The sequence below is a fragment of the Ambystoma mexicanum genome, chromosome 6q (genome assembly GCF_040938575.1).
Source record: "Ambystoma mexicanum isolate Mex_15411 chromosome 6q, UKY_AmexF1_1, whole genome shotgun sequence".
Classification (NCBI taxonomy): Eukaryota; Metazoa; Chordata; class Amphibia; order Caudata; family Ambystomatidae; genus Ambystoma; species Ambystoma mexicanum.
Window position 1 is genome coordinate 1,366,630,142 of NC_090937.1, and position 22,704 is coordinate 1,366,652,845.

A 22,704-nucleotide genomic window follows, 5' to 3' on the forward strand; every position below is an offset into this window, starting at 1 on the left:
GGATTTTGCTTCAAAACTGGAAGCCCTAGAACGCCGCTTAGAGGACAAGTCTGTGAGGTCTACTGGAACAACGCACTCACAGTGCTCAAATATCTTCCGATTTAACTCGAAACCACAACAACTATCCTCTCACGCAACTGTATTCTTGTCAGAGGCTCCCTTTGATGATTCATCACGGGATGCCTCGGTTCAGGTTGCTTTTGAATCGGAAGAACCCAAAGCAACCGTCCAAGACAATACTACACAAACTACCAGGACACCGGACAAAGATATTCAGGCCAGACCACCTCTAGAGGCGACTGTTGAAAACAACTTTAACATAATAACAACCATGTCTGCAGTTATGGCTCCTTTTATGAAGCTTTATGAACAAATAGCAGACCAACTAAAAGACCAGACGAGAGTCATCGCAATGATGACCTCAAAAATTATATTCGTTGAATCCTTCATTACAGCTATTCAAAAGGATCTCGACATGAGTCAAGCGAAAGTTGCAACTCTCCTTCACTCAATATTTGATCCACTCAATAAAGAAAGGGAAACCCGTCGACTCTCGAGACGCTTTGACCCAATTGACGCTGAGTTTAGTGTCAACAAAACTACTCACCATCCAACGGCCTCACCTGAAATCTTAAATTCACATCTAGTAGAGTCTATGCCGGCCCAAAATATTAATCTTCCCACTCAAAGTGGTTTAATCACTTCCACTGAAATTAATAACATGCCTAATCTCGATGGAAAGCACGACAAGGTAATTTCTAGGACTGCAGCGTAAGCAGCTGGCACAGGTGCGGCACATGTTCCATATGACAATTTGCCACAGCAGATATGCCCTATTTTTGTCCAAGGATCCAAATCTAATCTAAAACCAATAACGAAAACATCTAAAACCAAATCAAATGGCAAATCCAAAGTACTTGAGAAAAAGCAATTGCCCAATAAACAACAACCAAAAGTACAACCACCAATCAAGACATTGCTTACTGGTTCCACCAAGCAAAGTAAACAAAACAAAGCGGCTCAGGAGTCAATCACACAAACAGTGCAGTCAATCATAAAGTCAAAAGCACTGCCTAATTTACCTCATGTAGATGCCACACATAATGAACATGACAATTGCACAAATTTAAGTCGTCAAGAAAAACAGTCACTATCAACTCACATTGAACAGAGCCACAAAGAAGAAGAAATCAGTCATGCTCCTCCACCAACTAAGGAAATAATTGGCAAGTGTCCAAATTTCAAAGAACCAACTCGTCAAATTACAAACACCGAAGACATCAGTGTTTTAGAAGATTCTGTTAATGAAATTGATACTTTGTCAATTGACATGACGAATTTATCAACTTACTCTGAGGATAATAGCGACCAGTCAAGAGTTGATCTGGAAGAGGAAGAAGATCTCAATGCAAGCGCCTCCATAATCCATACAGATATGGACGACACTCCACCGAATCCTAGAATCAATTCTGATCCGGAAAGTGTCCCAAAAGGGCTACTTCGCCTACAGATAGAACAGCCCAGGTCAAACCCCATAGCCATGGAAGCACGTGGGAGACGAGAAGACAGAAATTTACCGACCCAAAAGTCTTCAAAAATGGAAAAGTTGACTGCTAATACACAAAAAGAGAAACTTCCAAACAAGGAACCGAAAAGCATTACAGACAAAGAGAGTGACTCAAATCTATCCCCCATTAAACACAACAACACGCAGAAGCACTTCGGAGATGACCCTAGTGAAGATAACTACCAGATCTCTCCACTAAAATTTCCATCTTGCTCAAGATATCAAGTGGTTTGTAAAGCAACAAAACCTGATTCAAATCTCAACTTCTTCGAAGATGGACTTCTACTGGAAAGAATGTAGACCGAAGATGACGGGTTAATCATGAACCGAGCAAATGTTATTGGACTCTTACATCATGTCCCATCTCTTCGCTCACTTATGTCTAATGACATTGCAAGAGTCGAATTTCCAGAAGAAAAAACACTGGACCGAGTGCTCATCTACCCAATGACTCCTCATCACACATTCCTTGAAACAAGAAATATCACAATTAAGATCACTAGGTTTTGACCTTACCGAGTCAGGAATACAAGCTGGTCCATCAAAAAATCCTTCAAAAAGAAATCATTCACCTGAGCCAAAGGTCGATCAAGGGCGCTCCAACAAATGGTCTGTTAAAAATCATGAAAGATGGCATAGCCCAACTGATAAATCTGATCGGAGCAAAGACAAAAATGGTTGGCAAAAAAATGTGTTCCATTACTCAGACCGCCATAGGTCAGAAAGAGAACATGTACATCAGCGAAGAAACTCTTATAGGCGCAAGAAATCTCCTTCACCAAAACCAAGAAACGACTATAGCCACGAAAGGTCTTCTAACAAACAGGAATCAAGACCCTTAGCAGCTGGAACTGAAGAAAATTGGAAATGGCTGATGGCACTAGTGGCAGACAAAATCAAGATGCCATAGGACGGGGCTCTGTCAGCACCCACGCCCCTCACAATAGCCTCATGGAACACAAGGGGTTTCAGTCATCTATTCCAAGAAGGAACCAATCAAATTAAAATGCATGATATCTTTTGCTTTCAAGCGACCTGGTTGCGTACGCCGCCTATAGTTGAAGGATATTCAAGCCATCTCAACCCAGCAATCAAAGGAAATACTGGTAGGCCAATGTCAGGCCTACTGGTTCTTATTAATAACCAATTTGACTTTGCAATAGTAAAAGAAATCATGCCAACCCATTTAATCCACATTGTAGTAGGATCTATCAAAATTGCTGACTAACAAATAAGGAAAACACTCATTGTTAACCTTTATTGGAATCCCGCATCCGCCGCAAGCATGAATTTTCCGGACCAAATAGAAAAATGGTTAGTGCACTGTAAAGAAAAATGGGTGGACCCATGGTTTATTATTTGTGGCGATTTGAATTCGAAATGTTGGGATGAATCCACAGGCCTCTTAACAATTGATACCTTTACTCTAACACTAGCGGAAAAGAGAGGTTACCAGTTGAACACCGTTATGAATACGCATAAACTGAATCTATTAAACGGCAACACCACTGGAGACATCCCAGCTAATATCACCAGGAAATATGGCAATGGTGGCCACATCATAGATTACATTTGCATTTCATCGGAACTGATTATGGCAGAAAATAAAATGGTGGTAATACACATGAACAACAGTGATCATAATTTGCTTTCGGCCAAATTACTACCAATTCAAAATAATGCAAAATTCACAAATATGAAGTTGATTGAAATCAATGTAGGAAAAAACCGCATCAAAATTCCATCTAACAAACTTCCATCTTTGACTGAAAACACAACCACTCTTGTAAATTTTCTGTATTCTTCGAGAGACAGAACCTTTGAACTATCTCAGCTTATTCAAAACTTACGAGATAAAATCCAAATGTTCCTATTTGAACCCCAGTACACATCGGCACTCCTTTGACCATCAAATCATCCTTAAAAAAAAAACACTGAGGAAAAGCCTAAACACCCTAAAGGGCGACAACTCTGCACTAGCCGTAACTAGAAGAAAATACCTGCGTCAGCAATATAGGAATTGGCTAAAACGACATAAAAAGATACTGGATCGCAATGATGCAGAGAAAATGCTGCGCACCATACAGTCATCAAACACTGCAGAAATGTGGAAACAGTTAAATCAATTACAAACAGATCAAAATTCCCTGATAACGCCTATACACCCTGCAGCTTGGATCTCTCATTTCAAGGCTCTGGTCAATCACGAAGAAGAAGATATGCCATCCGCACAAGTCAATGAGAAATGGCATTTAATAGACACCTCAGTGAGTACCATCGAGAATGTCATTTTGAAGTTGTCAAAATCCAATGCACATGGCCCTGATGGAATCAGCAATGCTGCCCTTAAAGAAAATCCAGAAGAATGGGCGAAACTTCTATCAATTCTGTTCGACTATATTACATCAACTCAAAAAATTCCTACCTCTTGGAAGGAAGCGATAATCGTACCCATTCACAAAAAGGGCAACCGACAGATTCCATCTAATTATCGCCCCATAGCGCTGCTAGATTCCATGGGCAAAGTATTCTGCACACTTGTACTTAGAGATTTGCGAAATTGGGCAACTACATCAGGCCATTTCGTCCCATGGCAATCAGGTTTTGTTCAAGGTATTGGGACATCCCTTAACATATTCATTCTAAATCTGTTGAAAAGCCGCACAGAGAGAAGAAAAAATCTGAAAATGTACATAGCTTTTGTTGACTTAACTCAAGCGTTTGATATCATTTCACGCCAAAAGCTATGGACCAAACTAGAAAAATGGGGCTGTCCTGTTTCAATCATAGACCCCATTAAAGAATTTCACCATCATACTACTCTCCGTGTTCGGTTGAATAAAACTGGTCTATTAACCGAGCCAATTCCAACCAACAAAGGCGTCAAACAAGGCTGCCCGATGGCCTCTGAAATATTCAACTTTTTCATTTCTGATATGGATACTGCAGCTAAAAACATCAGATGTTTTCCCCCTTCAATAGCAAACACCCAAGTCAGTCGCCTAGTATATGCTGATGATGTGGTCCTCATAGACCAAACTCCAATCGTTCTTCAAAGACAATTAAACACCCTACAACAGTATGTGGAAACCAATGGACTTACAATTAATCCACAAAAATCGGCCATACTACCTTTTGGTGTTCAGAGGAGCCAGTTACGAACTAAAACAATGCACTGGTCTCTACTCGGAATAAAAATCCCCATAGTTCAATCCTTTAAATATCTAGGAGTTTGTGTTAACACAAGCAGAATCGATGCTGCGCGGCTCCAAACACTAAGAAAAAAAGTTCTGAACCTGACAGGTCTAGGCAAAATTATCCTGAAACGATACTGTGGCTTCAGTCTGATTCCAATTATTAAATTCTACAAAGCGAAGGTAATTCCGATCCTTACCTATGGCGCCGAAACATCATTCAATTTCAAAGCCAAAAATTGGGCAGTCCTAGAAGGCCACTTTTGGAAAAACATACTTCGCCTTCCTAAAGGCACTCCAATACAGGCAATGCGCAGAGAGCTAGGCCTAACCTCCATGCTAGAGATTGTCGAATAGAAGGTGTTATTCTATAGAAAATGCACAGAGCTAAATCCTAAAGGCGGATTTAAGTGCCTAAAAAAAGCTCTCATGGAAGAATCTGATCCAACTCTGAGCGAGTGGCAAATAGAATGTCGACGTCTACTTGATGCTACAGGAGAACAAATGGATACTCTAATCAACAACCCGGACAAAGTAAAAAAAAAAAAAATCCTATGACTGGTTCAGAACCGAAAATGAATGGTTAACATGTAAGACCTATGGGAAACCGTGGGAGGACAGCAAAAGACCAAATTCCTTACCAAGATATCTAAGACTGTTTCCGCACTGGTATTTCAGAGATCAATTTTTTAGATTCCGGCTCAATCTAATTAAAACACGAGAAACTTCCTGGCCACGAAACCACAATACCCCTCTGAATTGCAGACTTTGTCAAGACCCTGAGTCATTGGAGAATCTGTATCCTCTATTCATGATTTGCCCGGCTCTATCACCACAAAGAACCGTTCACATGATTCCCATCATTAACAAATACGGATACAAATAAAGAGAACTATGGTGGAAAATGCTTCAATCGGGCGAAAAAACATCAGTATTTCTTGATGTAGTCAAATTCTCCATCACTATACAGAAGCAGCTATCCATGTGTGAAAAAACCGTGACAGGAAATTTGACAGTTACTTAAAATTTAAGGAAACGTTTCTAATCTGTTTTAACTTGATAAAAGGTTGTCAATTGTATAACCATATATCAATAAAACAATTAAAAAAATAAAAGCCCCTATTTGACAAGCTGGACCATCTGGGTGTCACCTACACTAATTACACAGATGACACCCAGATACTCCTCACCTTATCCAGCAATTACAACTCAGACGCCGTCCGGATCAGTGAAGTCTTCTCCATCATTCAGGCATGGATGGCCACACACGGCCTCTGCCTGAATGATGACAAGACCGAACTGTTCATTGTTAGCTCACCTAATACCATCCGGAAACTCAGCCCCAACTACACCAGCTTCACCATCGACGGGAACACTATTCCCATCGCCAAAAGTGTAAAAACCCTTGGCTTCTACCTAGACACGAATGCCAACCTCGCCAAACAAATTAATGTGACCGCTTCAGCCACTGCCTAAACTGGCAAATTAATTAGGGCCTGCAGACTTCTGATCTCCCCCAACAACTGCCTCACTTTAGCCAGAGCACTTATACAATCCAAACTGGATTACTGTAACAGCCTTTATGTAGGTGCCAACAAAACGGTAATCAATAAATTGCAAGTTCTACAAAACAATGCACTCCGTGCCGCCCTAAATATTCACAGAAGAGAACATATCTCGGCCACAAGAATTTCATGCAAATGACTCTCCATCCAACAAAAAATAGACCTAAAAACCATCTGCCTCACCTACAAAGCTCTCAACCACCTAGCCCGCCTTATCTAACCAATAAATTCACATTTAGACAGAATACTAGAACCACTAGATCCTCTAATACATTACAACTGACGGTGCCCAAATATCCCCTTAAAAGAGACGGTGGATCCAGCTTCCCAGTTCTAGCCTGTCAACTGTGGAATACTATTCCACTGGTTATCAAATGTACCCCCACCTTCCAACCATTCAGAACTAAGGTTATCACTTGCTTACTCAATAAATAACCAACTATGTATGTATGCCTAATGTATGAATGTATCCTTTACTATGTCTGCTTGCTACTATATCTGTAATGACTGCTTTCTTGCCAACTTTACGTATGCTGTACAACTGTACTAATGTTCCTTACCTTTGCCTGTAACCAGATGTTTAAGCTCCCATATACCCCTGGGTCAGGAGCGCTATACAAAATAAATAAACAAACAAAAACTTGGGCCAAGTGTGTGCAATCCAGGGCCCTAATCACTTGCCATAAAATTGTGCATTTGTGATTGGTGACCACATGCTCAGTAAGGAAGACAATTTGGTAGCACATCAGTCTTATCCCGATGAGGAACACCTTTGAATGGATTTGGGTGAAGCAGGTTCTTGCCATGTGCCAGCACAACAGTATATCAAATGTGCCAGTGGCTCAATAGTGGGCGACTGTTTGGAGCTTCTATGGGGGGAGAGATGGATTGATGTTACTGTGTGGCTGTTAGACTCCAGGTCGCTCTGTATTTCTTCCAGGAGGATGAAGATGGTGGGCTTGTCCAGGAATAAATTACAAGTATTCACTGGTCTTTAAGGTATGGGTGGGACAAGCTGGACCTGTACATTCTTGGTGTGTAGGGTCATCAAGCTCTCTGCCCTCCTCCTGTCCTGGCCCTGCTGCTGTTGGGACTTCTTGGGTGAAGGCTAATGAGCTGACTTGGTAGATAGGGCTGGGGGTTCAGGTTAATGGGCTTCCAGGTGGGCGGCCTAGCAAGCTGATTGCCTGGCTTCTGTGGTGAGCCAGGATTCTTTGTCGCAGCCTCAGGAAAAGCAACAAGTGATATGCTCCTTCCATGATGACTTGTGTTGAATGTGTACTTTGTGATCTCCCCACTCCCTAATTGGTAGTTTGTGTGTGGCTTGTCATAGGGCTTTTGAAAGGTCCAAACATGAGCAGATTTGGGCAGCTTGTCTAAGCCCCAACCTCAGTTTACAGGTTCAGTTTACATCTGTTCTGCGCACATGCTATTTCTATGAGTACATTTCGGTCCTAAAAATGTGCAACAAGTCATCAAAATACCCATGGTTGTATATGCAATGTTAATTTCTTAAGCGATGAATACGCAGGAATATTACGTATCAATTTCCATGCAAAAAGTCAACATGTTGGTATGGAGTGATGCAAATTCGTAAAAGGGAGGATAGCTCAGTGGTATCAGTGGCAACACGCACGTCTTGGATGCGGGACCACGCGGGACTAAAGGCAGGCCTCCCCTCTTGTGCAGAGGAGTGGAGTAGTTTCAGGGGATATGGGTGGCGGGCTGTACAGGGGGGCCAATATGGGCAAAAGGAATCGCAAGCTAAGCCAATTCGACTAGTCATTTTCAGGTGATGGGGAGCTCATTTAGATGATTGCACAATGAGAATCGGCGAAGACACATAGAGCCAAAATTATATTGAACTTTTGATCTGCCATCAAGTCTCACAAACGGCCCGAAACTGGATATACCAAGTTTTGCTAACTTCAGTAAGCAGAGCCGAGTTCTGGTTTGGTAATTAGCAGCATTTCCTAGAAAACAATAAGAGGAAGAACCACAGGCACATTGTCACACTTTTCTTCATAACCTTAACTATTTACCTAGTAGCTCAGCCAGATCTACATACCAGAATTACATCCAGATATGTGTAAACATTAGACTGGACAGAAGCTTCTTACACCCACCTATAGTAATGTATTCTGGAGGATTAGAAATATTCCATGACTCTAAGTATTCGCACCGCATTTTAACTGTATATAATAAAGTCATTAACATTGATGTCGTCTCGCATGAGACATGTGGAAGGGGCAAGCTAATTAATTAAAGGAATTTAGACCCAAGATTCTGGTGTTGTCAACAAAAGTCAGTTAAAAAATGTAAGACCTCATAAGAAATATAAAATGCGTATTACATTTGTCAGATGTAAAATCTGGAAAATCATCAACAAGCATATAAAAATTGCAAAGAAGTATTGCCAATTGAGATTTGGAAATGGTGTCAGAAACCTTGGTTTCTAATAATGCACTTCTGGCTACTAAAGGGTAAGTACAGTTTAATTAATCAATGGATATTTGCGTCCCTCAAAAGATTTAGATGGATTTCATTAGGGAATTACATGTGGTTGATGAGAACATCTACGAGTTAGTGAAGAAAGACTGTATATTAAACACATTGTTTAATGAAGACGTATATAATTTCAAAGGTTGTGTAGCGTACCTATCCACTAAAAAACAGTAACTTTTTTACTTAAGTGTTCAGGGCTGGGTTTAGTGATAAATGTTTTTCTAACCTACCATTGGTCAGTAAGTATACACTGGCTGCAAGAAAACCCATTTTCTGAAAATGGGTGCGAGTCTCTGAAACTTTTAAAAGGTGTTTTACTATTTTAAGATTAGTATTGTGTATCTCTTTCATCATAAAAAACCTTTGAATGGTTGTAGCATGTGCAATCATTAGCATACTTTTCTTCATATCCCCTTCCTGGAGCCTTTCATAACCTCAAGCTGCGTGAAGGAGCTGAACAAGTCAGGCACAAGATGTTTGAAAAATAGTGAAAATAGAAGGAAGATCAAATAAGGTGCAAAATGTAAACGGCATAAGGGGAGATACATTTACAAAACCATGTAATTGTTTTTAATGTTTAAAGCGCTGACCTAGCACGAGAGCAACTGAGAGCTGTACTGGGTACTGGTATCCAGCGCTTGTGCTGGCATCTATTAACAGTAGCACAGTACTGTGAGTTGTGGTCACTGTACAATAGCTGTGTGCTGGGCCGCTAGGCTGTCTGACATGAGATCTGTCAATATGATAACACACATGTCAGAACAAGTGTTCTAGTTTCTACTCTGAAATTTAATTAATGCTGGTATGCTAACCTTTTCTTTAAAACTGCACAGCAGTTTGAAATTAGATAATGAATGTTTAACATGATTGTTATCCTTTTTTAGTCTCTCCTTAAAAGCCTGGGGACAATCGTGTCTGTGCAGGAACGCTCTCTCACAGGTACGTGGGACATAAACGACGTGAAGAGGTGGAAGTGGAAAACAATTCAACAAGAAACCAAAGGTAAGGCAATCTCAATCAAATCAGTTTTTCAATATTTTCTCTAATAATGCCTTGGACAAGTATAAATGACAAGAGGTCATTGAGAATTGCTCTGAGAAGCCAAAAGACTCTCGACTCAAATGACGTAATATATGATCGCAGATTAAAACTCTCTAAAGTTGGTTTCAAGCCACCAACATTCTCACCTGTGTGACAGAAGCAGATATTGCTTGAAAGCTAATATGTGTCTGTCTGGGCCGATGTTCTTCAGAAGCCCGTTACAGAGGCCGACCTTACAGTGATAATTCAAAATCTCAAACCATCTAAATGTAAAGGTGACGTATTCCCGGCACTTACAATAAAATGCATAAAACACTCTTGGGTGACTCCATTATTAAAAAAACAGAACTTTCCCCTGAGGATCCACTGAATTACCGTCCTATCTCTAACTCAACATTCTTGCTTAAAATTCTCGATAGAGTTGCGTATACTGAACTACTGACCCATCTGAGAAATGCTGACAACTTAAATTAAAGACAATCTGGTTTCCGGGAAAAGCATGGCACTGAGTCTGCCCTGCTGTATTTAAAATCTAGGCTTCTCCACCATATGGATCAGGGCAACCCCAGCGTGCTGATGTTGGTGGACCTCTCTGCCGCCTTCGACCTGGTAGACCACCCAGTGTTGGTCTAAAGGTTGAGGGAGGTGGCGGTCTTTTCGGCTTCGGCGGCCGCATGGGTTGCCTCTTTTCTGAAAGATCGCCAATGGAGAGTGAGCAGCAACCTGGCAGAAGCTAACCCCATGGACCTGATACAGGGAGTCCCACAGGGAGCCTGTCTTTCACCCATTTTTTACAACATCTTTACGGTGCCCTTGGCCTTCTGGACAGTAATGACATAGAGTTCACCAACTACGCTGATGACACCCAGTGTATCATTTCCATCACGGGTATCTTCTCGGATGATGAAACTAAAATCAATTGGATTTATTCTCTTATCCAAAGCTGGATGTGTGACAATGGATTGGCCCTTAACACCAACAAGAAAGAACTCATGCTTGTGGGCACTGATCCTAAAATTTGCAAACAGGAAGATTTATACTCCCAGTTTGTGATTGATAACTGTGCCATAAAGATCAAGAAAAAAGTCAAAACACTGGGGAGTTATCTCAATTGTAATTTGAACATGAAAGTGCAGGTCAGTAGTCTGATGGCCTCGTCCTCATATTATATCAACTGCTTTCTCATGCACACCCCTTTCTCTCACAAACTAGTAGAGAAATGCTAGCTCCAGCACTGTTTAGCTCTAGTATAGACTACTGCGGTAGTCTCCTGATCGGCCTCCCAAACTGTGAAGTGAATAGATTGCAGGTAGTGCAGAATAATGCTGTCAGGGTCATTATGGATACGAAGAGACCAGACCATATCTCCTCATCGAGAAGGGAACTTCATTGGCTTCCTATCAAGGAACATATTCTTTTTCACCTCTTGTCTATCGCCTTCAATTGTTTGAAAAACTCTGGTCCTATCTACCTCAATGAGGAAGTTAGGCCTAAAATTAGCAACTATAGTCTGGATCTAATGATCTCTACCAGCTAACCGTCCCAACTTGCAGATTATCTCAGACCAAGGTTGAAGCCTTCTATTCTGCGGCCCCCATTGCCTGGAATAACCTCCCTCTGAAATTGAGAATTGAAAACTCCAACAGTGTTCAGAAAAGGACTAAAAACCTATCTGTGTAACTAATACCATCTCGGTCTGAACTATCTTCTGGCACTTTCGTCAAATCATGTGACCTTTTTTGGCTGCTTTATTTGTTTCTGTATTTGTCAGTGCCCTTTTTCTGTATTTGTCAGCGCCCTTAAGCCTTAGGGTCAGTGGATCCATCATAAATCGGTCTGCGTCACTTCCTAGATTGGTACATACAGTGGCAATAGGTGACTAGATTCTCTGAAACGAGGAAATAGGCTAGTTTATTGCACAGATATTTTGTTCAATTTATTTCAAGATATGGCTGGTGGTCCTGGTTCATGTAAGAATGCTTGTGGTGGGAACATGCTTGAAGCTACTAACAACGTCGGTGAGTGGGCACTGCTTACTGTAGGTACAAGTACCCAGTTAACTTAGTTAGTTGAAATTTTGTGAATCAGGTTTGGGGTGCATACCCTAAAGAATGCCTCCGTACCGTGCATTCAATCTATATAGAGTTGTGGAACTAGGCTAAAAAGCCAGAGGTGAGGGTTGCACACCTTTGGTCTAGTTAAACCAGCTAGAAATACATTAATGAGGATTGTCTTTGGAACCCTTATGTAATTTCAGTAATTCAAAGAAACTGACATCCAAAATTTTTGTTCACACAAGAACAAACAATATTTGCATTAAAATGACAAATATTGCCAGTGCATTTCGGACATTGTCCATCATCAGGGCTAATAACTGTACATAGAGTATGAGATACATTACTCACCGTAAATGTATTTCTGATGCTTGTATCTGTTTAGAGTCAAATGCTGTGCATAGGCCGCCATCTAGTGGAAGCTGCAGAGTATCACAGTTTGCTTTTCGAAACTCGAAAAGGGGTGTTGAACTAGGGTGTGCCGGTAATACTATCCCTAGTGTGACGTCCACTGTACCCATGCGTGTAGGACCCTCAGATTGTATTTTTTCTGACATGAGGTAGCATGAGGAGTAGCGTGAGTACAGAGTATCAGGCCGATAAGACTACAAGCATCCATGCACCTTCTCTCAGAGGGGAGGAAGGGCGGGTGCATGTGAATCTAAGCAGATACAAGCATCAGAAATACGATTACTGTGAGTAATGTATGCCTTCTGAGGCTTGTGGAATCTGATTAGATCACATCCTGTGCATAGATTAGCGAGCAGTGTTAGAAGGAGGTGGGATATGTGAGAAGGGTCATGAGCTAACAAATGTCTTAGAACCGCTTGTCCCACTTGAGTATCTGTCTTGGAATGGGTGTCAATGCAGTAGCGCTGAGTAAATGTGTGAATAGAGCTCCAGGTAGCTGCTTTGCAAATGGTGTCAAGGGGTACATTTGCAATGAAAGCCAGAGTGGCTCCAGTACCTCTTGTAGAGTGGGCCCTCGGTGTAAAAGGCAGTGTTTTATCTGACGGGGAATTGCATAGTTGGATACATCTGACTATCCACCTAGAGATGGCATTTTTAGAGACGCGATCTCCCTCTCTGCTCAATAGACTGGTTAACATGGAATCTGGAAATTAACTTGGGTGACAACCTAGGGTGAGTGCGTAAAACCAGTTTATCCTTATGAACAGTAAAGAAAGGATCCTGCACTGACAGAGCTTGAATTTCACTGACCCTTATTATGGATGTGATGGCTACTAAGAAGGCAGTTTTATAAGTTGAAGTGTTTGAGACTAGATTTGTGCATGGGCTCAAAGGGGGGGTCCCATGAGCTTAGCAAGTACCACGTTAAGGTCCCAACCTGTTGGTGGGTTAGAAATTGGAGGGTGGAGTCTCTTTACCCCTTCCATAAATGCTTTGACAACTGGCACTTTCCACCATGATATTTTGTTATAGGAAGTGGTGTAGGCTGATAAAGCTGTCAGGTGCACTTTAAGTGAGTTAAACACTTACCCTGCATCCAATAGGTGGAGCATATAGGTGGCAACATTAGAAGGAGTACAATCAACTGGGTTGATTTGCTTATTCTCGCACCAAATAACGAATCGTTTCCATTTTTCATAGTAACAGTGCCTTGTGTTAGGTTTTCATGACTCTTTCAAGATATCCATACATCTCTGGGCTAAATTGAGATGTCTGAACTCTGTGACTCCAGGAGCCATGCTGCCAAGTTCATTGAGTTGGGCTGAGGATGTACTGTTAGGACCTCGTGCTGGGAGAGTAGGTTGTACCGGCACAGGAGTTTGATGGGGTCACACACTGCCAATTTGCGTAGGTGTGGGTACCACAGTTGTCTCGCCCACATAGGAGCAACTAGGATGAGCGTCATTGGTTCCCTGTGGATCTTGTTGACCACCTTCCTCATTAGAGGGGTTGGTGGAAAAGCGTAGGCAAACATCCCTGACCAATTCATCCATAGGGCTGGGGGAACCTGGATGTGAAGTCTGGGCAATGCCTGTTTTCGCTTGTGACGAATAGGTCTAAAGGGGGCCAACCCCACTGAGAGAAGAGGTCTCCTACGACTTCTTTGTGTATTGTCCATTCGTGTTCTTCTGGAAGGGGATCCCTGCTCAAAGCATCTGCTAGCGAGTTGAGATCCCCTGGAACTAGTTCGGATGACAGGTAAATCTTCCGTTTGAGTGCCCATCTCCATATTGTCTGGGCAAGCTTGGACAGATTTGGCGAACAAGTGCCCCTTTGTTTGTTTAAGTAAAACATTGCCGTCATGCTGTCTGTTAGGATCTGCACTAACAGGTTGGGTAGGAGGGGTTTGAATGCCCGAAGCGCTCTGGAGACTACCAGAAGTTCTAGCAGATTGATGTGGTTCTGAGTCACTGTGTGAGACCAGAGACCCTGAGCTGTGTGGTGAAGGTAGTGCGCTCCCCACCCTGCCAGGGAGGCATCTGTTGTGACAAGGGCCTGTATCTCTGGATCGTAGAAGGGTTTACCCTTCGTGATATTCTCTCTTGTCCACCAGCGAAGACTCTGTACTAGTGTTGGCGAAACAACCACTAGATCGTCCCACTGACCACCTGCTTGAGATCACTATTTTGCCAACCATTCCTGCATGAGTTGCATGCGCAGGCGCGCGTGGGGAACCAGGTAAATACAAGATGCAATGATGCCTAATCAACGCATCGCTTTGCGCACCCTTATTTGGCGATCGGCCTGATTTTGAGGAATTTGCAGCAACAGATTCTGAATTCTTTCCTCTGATGGAAAGGCCAACCCCTATTGGGTGTTTAGGATAACTCCTAGGAACTGTTTTGAGGTGCTTGGCACCAGGCTTGATTTTTTTCTTGTTGATTGAGAAGCCCAATTGAAAGAGGAGGTCGATAGTTCTTTAAATGTTTAGACTGCAAATTACGGGTGTTTCCCCTGTGATGAGCTAGTCGTCCAGGTAAGGGTACACTGGGATTGCCTCTCTGCGTAGGTGCGCCGCCAGTACCTTGGTGAATACCCTTGGAGCCGAGGCTATACCGAAGGGCAGCACCTTGAATTGGTAGTGCTGGTTGTCTATTTTGAAACACAAGAATCTTCTGTGTGCTGGGAACATTGAAATATGAAAATAGGCATCTTTCATATCCAATATTGCCATGTTATCCCCCTTTTTTAGCAGGGGGATTACCTCTTGTAGTGTAGTCATGCAGAATTTTTGTGGCTTGACATACTTGTTTGCAGGGTACAAATCTAATACTGGGTGCATTGTTAGATCTTTTTTTGGCACAAGGAAGTAGGTTGAATAAATACCCCTATTTACCTGGTTGCCCGGGAGAAGTTCTATGGCATTCTTTGCAAGTAGAGTGACAATCTCCTCGAGAAGGATTTTCTGGTGCTCCAACGAGTGTACCTTCTGTCTTGGAGGATGGTTGTGGGGGCACGCTAATAGTTCTATACAGCATCCTGCAGACACTGTGGACAGAACCCATCTGTCTGTTTACTAGGTGACGTACCACCTCTGCAGGGCTGCCTCTACCCCTAGTGCGGCTCCTGCGCTGGCCTCTGGTGATTCGCTGTGATGTTTGGAACTGATTGTTGCCCCATGAGGTTCCTTGATTTTGGTAGTAGTTGGAACCCCTCTGGGAGCTTTGGTCGCGAAAGCGCCGAAAACTATTATTTCCCCTCTGACCTGGGGGTTTATTTGTGAGTTGCCAAGAGATTTTTAGGGTCTCGTACTCATCTTTAGCTGTCTTAAGTGTCTCTTCCACTGCCTTGCCGAATAGAACATTTGGCTCTACTGGCATGTCTATAAGCGTGGCTTGAGTCTCGGGTTTGAACCCCTACTGCCTTAGCCAAGCCTGGTGCTTTATTACTGTGCCTTCGGCTATCAATCTTCCAGCATTATTTGCTGCATCAAAATTTGTTTTAAGGATGCATCCAGATACAGACCTTCCCTCTGCTGTAATTTGGGCCAACTGGCCTTTTAGTGGTACGGGTGCAGAAGCTACTAGAGCAGCTACGTGTTCCCACTGATGGCAGTTATAGCTTGCTAAAAGAGTGGTACTATTAGTAATATGTGACTGACAGGCTGACCTTTCCTACCCAGAGCATATATCCTTTTACTCTCCTTATCGGGAGGAGCTTCTGAAGAAGCTAGTGGTGTACCTGCCCTCTTTCTGGTGGTTGTTACTACCAGGGAGTCGGGTTTTAATTGACCCCTTATGTACAAGGGATCAGAGGGTGCGGGCCGGAATAATTTTTCCACTTGTGGATTCACTGCACAAGTAAGATTTGGGGTTACCAGCGAGGGATCAATTCTACGCTGGACTGATTTTAATATTGGGATAGCCTGGGTAATGGCTCTCTCCCCTAGGATTTCTTCCGCAAAATTCCTATTTTCTTGGACACCCTGTGTGTCTATCTGAAAATGAGCTGCTGTCCCTAGGAATTGGGGAGTCAAGATTGTAGGCTTCCGCCTCATCCTCCTGTTCCTCTTCCTGGTCCTCATCATCCCCGTAATAAGAAACCCCTGTCTGGTCTTCCAGCATATGTGTTTGTCTCCTCTCCATATGACTCTTGATGGTAAGGTTCAATTAGCAAAGGGTCTGAAACCAATCCCTGTGCCGCAGCCTCAGAGTGGAGCCTTTTAGTAGGGGGTTGAGACTTCTTGAACCCCAAAGGTGCAGAGGTAGCTGGTGTGTTGGCACAGCTGTGGAAATAATTAGGGTCTTTTTTGTAGAAGTCTGCAAAAAAAGACATCCTTCTCATCACCCTATCAATGTCCGCTGAGATCCATTCCCTGGAACTGGAAATAAACCTCTCCTGTTCTGGTTCCTCATCCATGCCCATATCGTGAGGAGTGGCAGGGACAATTTTACTCTTAGGAGTAGTATCAGGGATCTTGGCCTTCTCTATCACTTTAGGAGCCTTCTGTTTTTCTTTATGGTGTTCTGAAGGTTTCTTGTATTGTTTATCCCCCTTCCCGTGACTAGAGGAATGTTTTACGGATGTTTTAGGGGTTTCAGAAGGTTCGACGCTTTGTGTCAAGGTTTGGAGGTGGTCTTTGACGCTTTGCGTCGAGATTCGGAGGTAGAAGAAGGAGGGCGCCGAATCTCGGGAGTAGACGCTACTTGCCTTGACTTGGGAGCATAGAGGTCGGAATCGTCTTCGGACGATCGAACCTCGGGAACAATTGGGAGTGTGGCACCTTTATCAACTGTGGACTGTTGATCTTTGTCATGCGGCGATCGCGAACGGGAACGCCCAGAGGACACAGAATTGTTGGACCGGTCTCTCGGTGCCTTCCGTTGCCGATCGCTCGACATGCGTGTCGAGTCACGGCTGGGGCTGATGTGTTTAGAGGCAGTGGTGTGGGTTGCGCTTCTGCCGCTGGGTGTTGTCCCCATAACTGGGCCGCTGGCCAGTCCTCTGAGGTTGTGGGCTTGCGCGTGGGTGTCTGAAGTCACCCCTCTGCCCTCGTCGTCCGATACGGCAGCGTTGCTGCCATCGATAAATGACCCTTCGACGTCCATGGCCTCTAGCTGCCTGGCGTAGTGGGCCCAGCGCTTCATCGAGCGGCCCTTGAGTGTGTTTGGCTTGAAGAGCTTACAAGCTCGACACGTAGCCTCGGGATGGTCTCGTGGGAGACACAGGTTGCACGTATTGTGCTTGTCTACCGAGGGAAACTTCCTGTTACACTTAGGGCAGGATATGAAAGGAGTACTCCCCATATGTGTAAATCTGGCAGCGGGCTGTGTATATGTAGGAAATAAATGTGGGAAAGTTATGACCACCCCTCACCCTCCCTACTTGTACAGGGCCGAGACCAGAGGCCTTCCAAGGCCCGGGCCGAGGCCAGATACCTTCCAAGGCCCAAGGTCCGTTGTGTAGTTTTCGACGGCTGGTTCCCTCGATCTTCGCTGACTCCGATCTTCGGCGTAGGATGGAAGATAATGGGGAACATTTTTTACAATATTTAAGTATAATTGGCAAATGCCAAGGGAACTCCGCAACATACGTCCGACTAGTATGGCGGAAAAAAACAATCTGATGGTCCTACACGTGTGAGGGATCATGGGTACATTGGACGTCACACTAGGGATAGTATTACTGGCACACCCTAGTTCGACGCCCCTTTTCGAGTTTCGAAAAAAAACCTGTAATACTCTGCAGCTTCCACTAGATGTCGGTCTATGCACAGCATGTGATCTAAGCAGATTCCACAAGCCTCAGAAATAAACATTATAAACAGGTCACCAGGACCCAACATAGACCAACAATGGTGAACAAATATGTGCATTGCATCCATCAATAAGCAACAACATCATGATTCAAGAAAAAAGTCGAAAAGGAAACATCCCATGGTGTAATGTGTGCACAAAGGGTCCATGAAGAAAACTGTCATGAGTATAATGTGGTATATGTTATGAGCATTCGAAAAAGGGTGTGTGGCGCACACAATTATTATACAGTAGGTTCAATTGGTGCACCGACATCCAAAGCAACAGTATTATCAGATCATTTTGACACATATATGCAAGATAAGAAACAAAAAAAAGGGAAACAGCAATTTTGGATGTCATTTTCTTTAAACCATAGCAAATTAACAGTTACATAGACTATCCTTATTAATGTATTTCTAGCTGGTTTAGCTAGACCGAGGGTGTGCAATCCTCACCTCTGGCTTTTTAAACTATGTCCACAACTCTAACCTGCTTGAAGCTGCCATGCCCTGTTTGAGGTTTTCCTTAGGATGAAAATATATTTTTTTTTCTGGTAGCAACCTGTACTTCGCTTTGTTGGATGTTTTTTTACGATCATTTCTGATATTTGTCATACAGTTTTATTCATGTACATAACTTCTTGTTCACGTTTTACCTGTGTCATTTGACAACTAAATTCCCCTTGATTCTGTTATATTTATTGATTAATTTCAGTGTCACTCATTCTCTGCTGTTTGTTAGTGAAGAAGTTATGATCAATCTAGACCTCACTAAAGATGGCCACTGCCAAACCCGTTCTAGCTCTCGATTTATTACGTGAGAGCCGAGGCCCTTAATGCTTAATGCACTTCTACCGCGTTGTTTTATCAGACCCTTTCTGAACATAGCAGGTGGGAAGGCTGCACTTCCCTCTCAACCTCTTGAGGTGACCCCTGGCTCCTACCTTGTTTGCGTGGCAGTGGGTTCCTGCTTCCTGTGCTCACTCGTCCATGAAGATGAGGGAAGAGGGTGCTCCGCCACTCCCCCTGGTCCATCATCACAAGTTTCTCCATGCACAAGAAGATATCAACACTCGACTAGGTAAGTGATGGCAACTTTTATTCACCTTCTCGACAGCTCTTCCCATCTCCACTCATCGCATCTCCAACCGTCACCACCCACCTCCCTTGTTGTCCCCGTAAAGTTCCATCACCTGCAACTTTCCAACCTCAACATTCTACCATACTATAGTAAGCTGCTCCACTCACGAAATTCACATCCTCTTTGGTGGTCTCCTCCTCCACCCTCCCCGTACTCTATGGATTTTCTATTTCACTTCACCTTATTTATTCTACTCGCCAGGTTTTTTAGTCTGCCTCAGCCTCACTCATGTGATGGTCACCTCCTCTACTCTACAGTCTTTGCCTACTCATTCAGCTCTCTAGCTCTTTCATATTCCATCTCTCCAACCCTGCACTCCAGAACACCCTATCGATGTTGTCCTGGAAGCTGGCCAATATATAGATATTGGCCTGAATAGCTTCTCCCCAAGTGACTGGAAAGGTCAAGTGTTCTGTCTGAGCATTCTAAGTGACAACGCAGTGTTAGTGCACACCTCCCTTTAAAGAGAGTGATTCAAACAATGGTCGGTTAATCCTGAAGAATTTTTGAGGTGTTGGGGAGGGCCTATGGTCCTGGCACAGGACCACCACAACATACAACAATAGAAGATCAAACATTCGGATCGCCCTGTCCCCTGCACCATTGTTGTTGAGCATGCTAAGTGGCAGGCATGCTTTGTAGTCTTGAGTCTAGAATGTGTTTATGCAAGTCGGACAACATTTTGGATTACTTTTCTGTATGTAGCTCCCAGCTTCTGCCATGATGCTGATGTCTTTAACCACTAGCCCCTCCTACCCGTAGCTGCAAGACATACTCTTCTGGTCTGGCTACACTGTATACTTAGTAAGTTAATTTATCTATTTTGAAGTTTGTGGAAACATTGTTCCTGTATTCTGTGTCCTCCCATTGATTTCAATGAGTGTGTTGGCTGCATGAGACTTAGTACTGGGGTTGCAAATTCAGGGACAATTTGAGTTTTCCTTTCCTAAAATCTCTGTAGTATGAGAAAGAAGTGGAGTCTCTATTTAGTTGCTTCCCAAGGAACAGATGGACTTCTTTGTCACCCTGGGTTTTACATGGAAGAGAGGTGCAGGTCCCATAATTCTTCTCTTTTGGGGAAGGAGGTACTTGTATGGCCGCCTATTGGGGATTCCCCATAGTCTCGGGAGGATAGCTCAGCTGTAACATGCTCGCCTTGGAAGCAAGGCGACACAGAGAACACATGTTCAATCCCCAGGTCCGCTCTTAGAAACCTCTGGGTATTAAGCGCATTATAAGTATCCTATCGTATCATAGTCATTATTTGTTTGGACCTGTAATTGAGTTTCTCTGAGCCACTCTGGGATATGCTTTGTGAGGCAGTGGGATTGTGGAAGATGTGGTCCCTATTTGTTGTGGGAAGCTTGTCCTTGGGATAGGTTCTTGCACATTCTTTTGTGGTACTGTTGGCATTAAAGCATGGTAATATTGCTCCAAGGTTCATGTTGGAATGATCATGGGGGTCTCGCTGTCAGTGCCTTCAAAGGAATTCTTAGACGAAAGTTAGTAATTGTGTCAGTGTTACAGTTTTTATCCCTCTCTAGTATTTGGAGTAGAGGATAAATGGGTGTAATACAGGTAAGAGGGCGTTCACAGCATGCAAACATACTGGGGATGTTCCTTCCGGCTCACAGGGTGGCAATGAGCTGTGACTGAGTTGAACACAGATCTGTGGGTTGTTCCGTGGTGGCTTTTGAAATGCTTCCCGGAACAGATTGCATCTGGCGGAGATTTCAAAGATACAGAATATATAGAAGGTATTAGCACATCTGTTAGAAAGAACATTGCTGACGGTAAGTAACTTCTTCTTTTGATGATAAAAATAATCATAATATATGTTACTACATTAGTCTGGTCCATCAATATTGCAGTGTTTGTAAATGTACTTTTCTCATTCTTGATGAATGTGCCTTTTTAATTTTGTGAAGTTTTAAACTAAATAATCGAACACTCACCTGCCTGTCCACAGTGGACAACCAGGCCATTTCCATATATCTCCTCCCTGCAATATTGCCTATTATGTATTATTTGAACAGTCCTTGTGCTCTTGATCAATTTATTGAATAATTCCTAACAATCAAAGTATATCTGCACTTGTTCAAAAAACAGTATTGAAAGATCAGTCAATTAGGAAACGGAAGGAACATTATATAGAAATGTTTGGCAGTCGCATGCATTTTTGTGCAAATAAAATTGAAATCAAAGCCCACAATGACCGCAATGATCAGCCAACCTTAGTTATTGTGAAACAACCTACAATTTTCATTTTTTATTTTACAGGGTTTTCAAGAGAGACCCAGGGATTATCTGAAGACTTCACAGTGACGCTGCATCCAAAGGAAATAAAGACTTTATTCATACATTTCCAGAAATGAAAATCTTTACCATGGAGTATAAATTCCCATCTCAGAAATACTGTCCATTACACTGCTGTCTATACATTGGTCTGTAGGACCGTGAAATCAACATCTCTTACCATAGAGTTGTTTTCATATCCGCATGCACGGTCCCAATCTTCCGCGTCCTTCAGCGCATTCGTGCCATCTCCATACTCAGCCACTGTCTCAGTATTGTTTGGCTCTGGCCACACTCAGAACCACACTCCACTTCACCTTGATGCCCTTTCCCATTCATCTTCCCTTAAATACGACATCAAATCTCTTTTGTTTCTAAAAAGGATGTAAGCTGTGAGCACTGAGCCAAGAGTAAGGATAAAAGCAGATCTTCAAATAGTACATGCTCTTAATGGTTCTCATAGCGGCTCTATACATGCACCCTCGCTGGGATTCCTTTATGTATATTAATTGGATATAGACATGAAACACATTTACCACGTATTTAATAGTTTCCTGGTACATAATTATGTTAAAAGCTGCAACGTAACTCTGCATGATTCATTGGTGAATATGAACTGTCCTAATTCTGCCACAAAGCCATTTGGGTTACTTTTAACATGGATGCTTGCCTGATGTTGTTTAATTTAAGTAAAGGTTGGTTTGTGTCTTTAGTGTTCATCTAGTGTTCATTTTTTTGAGTAAATAAGGTGTCAAATCTTTCTTGCCCTGGAAATTATCTTTTAAGATGTTGCATTATTATCATTATTTTTAAAAATCATCTGCAGTGGCAATCATTATGTGAATGGGGTGAGTCAGTTCCTGGGGAGTGGAACGTTTGCTCCGTTACATAGTTTATTCCTAGAGTAACTACTATAGGTTCTCCAGCTGTATAGCAGCCCCTGATTTTAATCCTCAATTGATGTTTTGTTTGTCTCCACAAAGAGACTGATTCCATGCTACATTCCAACTTCAACAGGTAAGTTGTAAACTATATATGTTTGGAATTTAACAATGTCCTGAGGTTTTATTTGGTCTTATGACAGTTTTGAGCTGTTGGAGGCTAGGTAGTCATTCTGTTATCCCCAAAAACCAT

The 22,704-nt window shown here is 42.8% G+C and overlaps 1 protein-coding gene across 2 annotated transcripts in view; it reads left to right on the top strand.

The window, feature by feature from the left end:
* The window catches only part of MAN2B2 (mannosidase alpha class 2B member 2), a 777,500-nt gene extending 755,218 nt beyond the window's left edge, over positions 1 to 22,282 (top strand). For both annotated transcript variants that reach the window (XM_069631990.1, XM_069631991.1), the window contains 2 exons: positions 9,716 to 9,833; positions 21,556 to 22,282. In XM_069631990.1, the coding sequence (XP_069488091.1) occupies positions 9,716 to 9,833; positions 21,556 to 21,650 (213 nt within the window). In that variant the 3' untranslated portion in view covers positions 21,651 to 22,282. The remainder of the gene's footprint in view (positions 1 to 9,715; positions 9,834 to 21,555) is intronic.
* The last annotated feature ends 422 nt before the right edge of the window (positions 22,283 to 22,704 follow it).